General features: G+C 49.0%; 1 protein-coding gene across 3 annotated transcripts in view; it reads right to left on the bottom strand.

Moving 5' to 3' along the window:
- Positions 1 to 1,036: 1,036 nt before the first annotated feature.
- Positions 1,037 to 7,066, bottom strand: part of Sfxn2 (sideroflexin 2) — a 20,510-nt gene continuing 14,480 nt past the window's right edge. For 2 of the 3 annotated variants that reach the window (XM_028775899.1, XM_028775895.1), the window contains 5 exons: positions 5,889 to 5,949; positions 5,558 to 5,624; positions 4,932 to 4,981; positions 4,591 to 4,640; positions 3,087 to 3,860 (listed from right to left, as the gene is read on the bottom strand). In XM_028775899.1, coding sequence (XP_028631732.1) covers positions 3,554 to 3,860; positions 4,591 to 4,640; positions 4,932 to 4,981; positions 5,558 to 5,624; positions 5,889 to 5,949 — 535 coding nt within the window. In that variant the 3' untranslated portion in view covers positions 3,087 to 3,553. Of the gene's footprint in view, positions 1,561 to 3,086; positions 3,861 to 4,590; positions 4,641 to 4,931; positions 4,982 to 5,557; positions 5,625 to 5,888; positions 5,950 to 7,066 lie in introns of those variants that run through there. The other variant, XM_028775903.1, reaches the window with a different exon arrangement.

The raw sequence follows: 7,066 nt of genomic DNA, 5'->3' as shown, positions 1-7,066 counted from the left end.
AGATTCCCACTCAGAGGTCCCTGTCCTCTCTGTACACTCCAATCTCTTTGGTATGAGACCCAATGGGCTGAAGAAGGGAACTATTTGTCCATGTTTTGGGTTTTTTGTTTGTTTATTGTCTTTTTTAGTACAAATAACTCCAAGGACTTAAAAAACTCAAATCTAGCAGCATTCCAGTGACACAGTCCAGTCAGGGCACAATGGGGAAGGGTAGAGATGAGTCCCCAAGAGGATTCACACTGTCCCTTCTTTTCCTCCTGAATAGGGAGCTGGATAAATAGCTCAGTAGTTAAGAGCAGTAGCTGCTCTTCCAGAGAACCAGGGTTTGATCACAGTGGCTCACAGTGGTAACTCCAGTTTCAGAGGATCTGACATGCTCTCTGACCTCTGTGGGCACTGCATGCAGAGATATATATGAAGGCAAAACACCCATACCCATAATTTTTTTAAAAATAAAATGATAAAAAGCTGCTTTTTTTTTTTTTTTAGGTCTTTTGAGACAGTGTTTCTCTGTTATAGCCCTGGCTGTCCTGAAACTCATTCTGTAGACCAGGCTGGCCTCGAACTCAGAAATCTGCCTGCCTCTGCCTCCCAAGTTCTAGGACTAAAGGCATGTGCCACCACTGTCGGGTGATAAAAAGCTTTTTAAAGACTCACACAGTTAAACATTTCCCTTGCTTGGGAAGGGTGAAGCAGGAGAAGAGGAAGGGATTGGTGTATCTTCTGTCCTGACTGGACAAGAATCACATGCTTTCTAATTACTCTAAACTGTGTGAGCATCTCCCAGACACCAGCGACCTCTGCTGAGAAGGCCTCAGCTTCTGGTCCCAAGGGACAGGGTCAAGGACAAAGCAGACAGAATACTTTGTCATTGTTCCCTCGTTCACATTTTTGAGTCAGGCTCTAACTCAGGCTATCCTGGTATTCCCTATGTAGCTAAGGCTAACTTTGAACTTTTAGGGTTTTGTTTGTTTGAGACAAGATTTCTCTGTGTAGCCCTGGCTATTCTGGAATTAGCTCTGTACACCAGGCTGGCCTCAAACTCAGAGATCAGCCTGCCTTTGCCTCCTGAGGTTAAAGGTGTATACTACTACTGCCTGACTTTGAACTTCTAATCCTCCTGCATCTACCTCTTAAGTACAGGGATCACAAGCATAGAAAACTATGTCTGAATCATATGATACAAAGAATTGAATCCAGAACATTGTGAATGGTGGCAAACACTTCCAACCAAGCTATACCCCCAACCACCTTGATCTCCTTTTTAATTTGTGTCCTCTGGAGTCCAGTAAATTAGGTGCTTATATAGAAACAGGAACCATCCCCCCACACTCTATTTCCCCATGTAGCCTGGCTTTCAGACCTTACTGCAAAGAGGAATGTAGACACAGGTATGAACAGCTGGCAGGGAAAAGCTGGTCCACACAGCTTACGAATCAGTCCTTGTAGGCACGGAGCACTTAGAGACCCTTATTAAAGTAGGCAAAGAGGACTTGTTCTCCATACTTGGCCTTGATGGTGTCCTGCAGCTCTGGCTCTAGATAGGAAACTGGTAATTTGCTGAAAGGAAAACCAGAAGTGGATTATGAGGATGCTACTAAGACAATCAGCAATTTACCCTGAGAAAAAAACCCACCCACATATCACCTCTAAGAAGTCCATCCTAGTTAGCATTAACTGTCAACCTGACATAGCCTAGAGTCACCCGGAAAGTGAGTCTCAACTGAGTAACTGTCTTTATCAAGATGATCTGTAGGTGTGTCTGTGAGGAATTGTCTTGGTTATTGGCTGATCTGGGAGTATCCAGGCTGGGCGGCACCATTCCCTAGGCAGGTCCCTTGGGCTCTCTGAGAAAGCTAAGTATGAGCCTGTGTAGACAAGCCACCAAGCACCATGCCTCCATGGCTTCTGCCTCAAGCACCTGCTTGAATTCCTGCTTTGCTGCCCTGCTCTGCCCCACCCTGCCCTGCCACAGATGTACTAGCCAAATAAATCCCCCCCCCCAAGGGAATTGTCTCTCAGAAAGATTTCACACAGTCCTCCAGGATGATACCAAGTCTGCTTAGAGGTCCTTGGCCCTCTAAACTCTACTGTCACTTCAGGACCCTCGAGGGGCTGCTGCATCTTTGACCCTCTTTCCAACATAGCCACATTGGACAGTCTCTACTGCTTTCCATGAACAAAACAAGAATAACAAAGTTAGGGTTGGAGAGATGGCTTCCAGAGGATGCTAATCCAAATCCAGCACCCATGTCAGGAGTTCAAACCCGCTCTCAACTCAAGGGATCCAAGGCCCTCTCCTGGCTGTTGCAAACGCCAGCACACAGAGACACAAACACACAAATAAAACAAATCCTTCTTCCCCTAAGTAGCTCTTAGTCACAGTGTTTGCCCTAGCAACAGAATGAAACTAGGAGAGTCCATTCTAATTTTTTAAAATACCACCCACCCCATTTTGTGTGTGTGCATGCATGTGTATGTGTGCGTGTATGGGTGAGGCCAGAGATCGCCATCAGGCGCCTTTCTCAGTTGTCCTCCATTTTATTGGGGGGGGGGCAAGGTTTCTTACTGAACCTGGAACTCACCAATCTAGCTAGGCTAGTCAGTCAGTGAGCTTCAGGGATATACCCGCCCATGCCTCCCTGACACTGGGGTTAGAAGCACACACTACTACACCCAGCTCTTTTACATGGATTCTGGGTGATCTAACTCAGATTCTAGGGTTTGCATGGCAAGTACTTTACCAACTGAGCCATCTCCCAGACCTTTTCTTAAGTTTTATGAGACAGGGTTGTAAAAAAAAAAAAAATTTTTTTTTACTGCTTTTGTTTGCTAGGGTCCATATATCCCAGTCTGGCCTTGAACTTTTTTTAAAGATAGATTTATTTAGTTATTTAGTTATTTATACATACATACATACATACATACATACAGTGTTCTGCCTGCATGTATTCCTACAGGCCAGAAGATCTCATTACAGATGGTTGTGAGCCACCATGTGGTTGCTGGGAATTGAACTCAGGACCTCTGGAAGAGCAGGCAGTGCTCTTAACCACTAAGCTATCTCTCCAGCCCCTAGCCTGGACTCTTGATCCTCCTACTTCAACCCCTGGCCCTATCCCCAGTGTGGGATTACAAGTTCAATTCCTGATCTTTACAGCCAAAATTATTACCAGTCTCTGTATCAGAATAAATGTCACATCACCTAGATGGACTATAGTCCCTGGCTTTAACACCTGTGTTTTCCATGAGTCTGAAAGCATAGTGCTCAGGACTCGGGAGGTCCCTGGCAGATGGCCATGATCCCGCACAGAGGGTGGAATGACTGCTACCATCTCAGCTCATGCACAGCTACACCTGTGTCCTGGAACCAGCCTCCAGCTGACCCCAGGCTGATGGCCCCACTCCCTCATCTCTTCCCCCACACTTCCTTCTAGGAAACACAGAGTAAGCGGAGGTACAAGCCCATGCACAGACCCAATCATGAGCCATAATAAGCAGAATAAATGCTTCATTCAACTTTAAAGGCCAGATCTGGGCAGAAGTGGCCTTGCTAACGCACAGCCAGCAGGACAAGATGCCTCCTGTCGTTCCCCACCATGTCTCTAAGACATTGGGTGAGAACGCTTACTCCTGGTTTCTCTCCCAATGCCTCAGAGTCCTGGCTGGTGTCCCATTTGCCCCGAGTTAGAAGGCCAGAATTTAGGCAGATGCACTTGGAAGCATCAACTTTCCCGCTCACCCCCCACGCCCCAAAGCAGGTCAGTATTGGAGTGTCTGATAAAGCAAAGCAGGCAACAATTGGCTGATACCATTCCTGAGGGAAGAGCCCACAGGCCACTGGCACCATGATGAGGAGGCTGTAAGAAAGGAGAGGAGTGTTAGGGACATGTCCCAGAGGCCTGCCCACACCCTGTCCCTGAGCCCACACACCTGACCTACCTTCCCTCCAGCCCTTCTCTATGTCCTGTAGAGACAGGGTCATCGTGTAGACTAGGGGCAGGGGCTGGCTGAGGATGGTCCTGAGCTACTGATCCTCCTGCTCCTGCTTCTGCTGGGATGACATCCCTGTGTGCCACCGCCCTGGCTGGGAATTGAACCCAGGGTCAGGTGCACACTAGGCAAGCATTCTGCCACTGAGCTATCATGTAGAAACCTCATCATGACTTGGTGATAGAAATCTGTGTCCCCTCTCCCCTCACTCCAACCTCTGCTTCACACCTGCAGTCAAATGGGGAAAGAATAAGGGTGTGACTGAGGAAATGTAACTAAATGACTGACATAACTAAGGAGAGTAGAGAGCAGACCAAGGTCACAGGGGCCTGTGCCACACAGGGAAAAGAACTATCACCAGCAGGACACAATCAATGACATCCCAGTCAATGACAAACTGCTAAGAACACAGCGTGCCATTTTTTTCCGTCTGTGAGGCTGAGATGCTGAGAGCCCCAACCAATCTCTGCCTCCTCATTCTTACTTCTCTAAACCTGCCCTAGACCTGAGGGACAGGGGACCCTGGGAAGAACCCCAGTTCACACATCTGGGTGTCACAGCCAGCAGAGAGCTCACACATCAAGAGGATATACTCACAAGCAGCCACACAGCACGACCTGCAGTGGAGCATGCAGCACTTTCACCTTCTGCTCAGAGGGGAGAAAAAAACAGAGAAAGACGCCCACGAGGGACTTAGATGCCGCAGAGCACCCCCTGCACCTACCCCGCCAGAAGAAGCTAGAGGCTAGATCTGCTGCCCTGAAGGGGAAAGGTGTTCCCCTGGCTCTCTGCAGACAAGGTCAGGAAGCCTGCTTTCATATCTGAAATAGAGGCCGGTAAAGGCTGGCACAGGCTCTGCTTGAGTAAGATGAGGTGGTAGCTACTGGGAAGGAGGGGAAAGCCAATTTCTAGGGAGTTAGGCAGGGAGCATGACCTACCTTCATCAGGGGCAGTTTCTCCAGCCTCTCCATGATGACTGGCAACAGGACTGGAAGAGACAAACAGCCAAGAGAGAAGTCACACTCCCCAAACTCACAACTGCAGGCAGATCACAGCCTGAGGGGCCTGCCGTCCCCCCAAGACTCTGCAGAAAATACTTGCCATTGGGAGAAAAACAGAGACTGCACAGGCACCACTACACAGACTCTCCCCCAAATCCCAGAGAAAGTACACTTCCCGAAAATGTGTTTACCGACAGAAGGCAGACACACACCCCTGTACCCGAAGCATCCTTCTCAAGATGAAAACTACTTTGCAGGCTCACACAAACACATTTGTAACCTACTCTGCAATACGACCCTGCTGAGATCCAGGGCGGGCCATTGTCTCTGCCACTGTATCCCAGGTACCTCCCACTATTGCTCAGTATCACTAGCTAAATGAGGTTAACTCACTTCCCCAAATTAGATGAACTGATAGAAATGGGAGGAACGTGTGTGGATCCCCGGGGCTGTCAGCTCTCACAGAAAGCTTGAGAAAGTATGCCACTTGAAAGCTGAGATGACCAAAGCCTCGACCAGGTAGTCAAGGGTCCCCGCAACACAGGAGGTGTTCCCCATCTTACTCATTCCAGGGGCTGCCATGGTGATCCGAGAAATAACCACTTGTGTGATGCCCACAGCCGCAGCTCTCTGGGGGCAGAGAAGAGCTGTCAGGGGTCACTTATCCAGAGTTTGTGGGCTACAGAGGTGAGGGGGAGCATGGCCAAGTCTGAGCAGGTAGAGGGGATGGATGGACCCACCCAACTCGCCTGCCTGAAACAATTTGGGAAACCTGTCTGAACAACTAAATGGGGGGCGGGGGGAGGGATGCCAAACCTGTAATGGCACCCGGGGCATGTGTGAGCCCATCTAGGAGGGACAGGGTCAAAGGGGGAAGTCTCTCCCCCTGCTTACCTGAGAACAGCCAAGCTCATTTTGGTTCCTGTCCTTCACACAGATGCCCTGGATGAGTTCCCTAGACGACAGAAGTTTCTGGACATTAGGAAGTAGACACACACACACACAAAAAGAAGTAGACACAAGCCAGGTGGTGGTGACGCACACCTTTAATCCCAGCACTTGGGAGGCAGAGGCAGGCGGATTTCTGAGTTTGAGCCCAGCCTGATCTACAGAGTGAGTTCCAGGACAGCCAGGACTACACAGAGAAACCCTGTCTCGAAAAACCAAAAAAAAAAAAAAAAAGGAAGTAGACACAAGAAGCCTGCCTGGCAGGTGACACATCAGGTCACCAGCTCCAAGGACTGATACAGGAGGAAGTCCCCTCCTGCAGCCTGGCCCTTCGGTCTCCCTTCTTCATCCTTGTGGATGGTATCTCAGAAGTGATGCTGAGAAGAGGCCAAGAAAGCCAGCCCTGGATCCACACTGCCTGACTGGATTCCTGAAGCTGTAGGCGTATGTGTGACCGACCTTAAGAGTGGTCTTTAACCCTTCCAAACCTCAGTTTTCCTAATGTGGAGAATGGGATAATCCTGCCACCTACTTCATGGAACGTAATGAGAATTAAATGAGCTACTGAACAAGTTCTGAGACCAGTGCCTGGCTTAGTACCTATCCCTCATACAGTAGCTATTCTGTCTAGACAAGCTCTTGGCGTCCCTCAGTCGGAGACCAGGTAGATAGACACACTGGTTCATCTGCTTGGAAAGCACGGCAGAGCAAGGAGTAGAGCAGAGTAGAGACATGGGCACACACGGCACTCTGCAAGCCCTTTCACAGGGGCTGCTGTGGAGAGCCTCCATCTGCCAACAAAATATGGCTGTTACAGACAACGGTGTCAGCAGCATCTAAGATACCCAGTCCTTACACCACATGTGTTCTAGAAAAATACAAAAGGGGAAAGAAAGAAAACAGAAACTGGGCTGGGGATGCAGCTCAGTGGTCATCCTTGGCTAGCATGCCTCCAGGCTCAATACCCAGCATGTCAAAGAGAAAAAATAGAAGAAGAAGAAGAAGGAGAAAGAAGAGGAGGAAGAAGAGGAGGAAGAAGAGGAGGAAGAGAAGGACAAGGAGGAGGAGGAAGAAGAGGAGGAAGAGGAGAAGAAGAGGAGGAAGAGGAGGAGGAGAGGAGGAGG

Source organism: Grammomys surdaster, unplaced genomic scaffold (genome assembly GCF_004785775.1).
Source record: "Grammomys surdaster isolate TR1022 unplaced genomic scaffold, NIH_TR_1.0 66, whole genome shotgun sequence".
Lineage (NCBI taxonomy): Eukaryota > Metazoa > Chordata > Mammalia > Rodentia > Muridae > Grammomys > Grammomys surdaster.
Note: the sequence above shows the minus strand (reverse complement) of the source record. Positions and strands in the feature narration are given on the sequence as shown.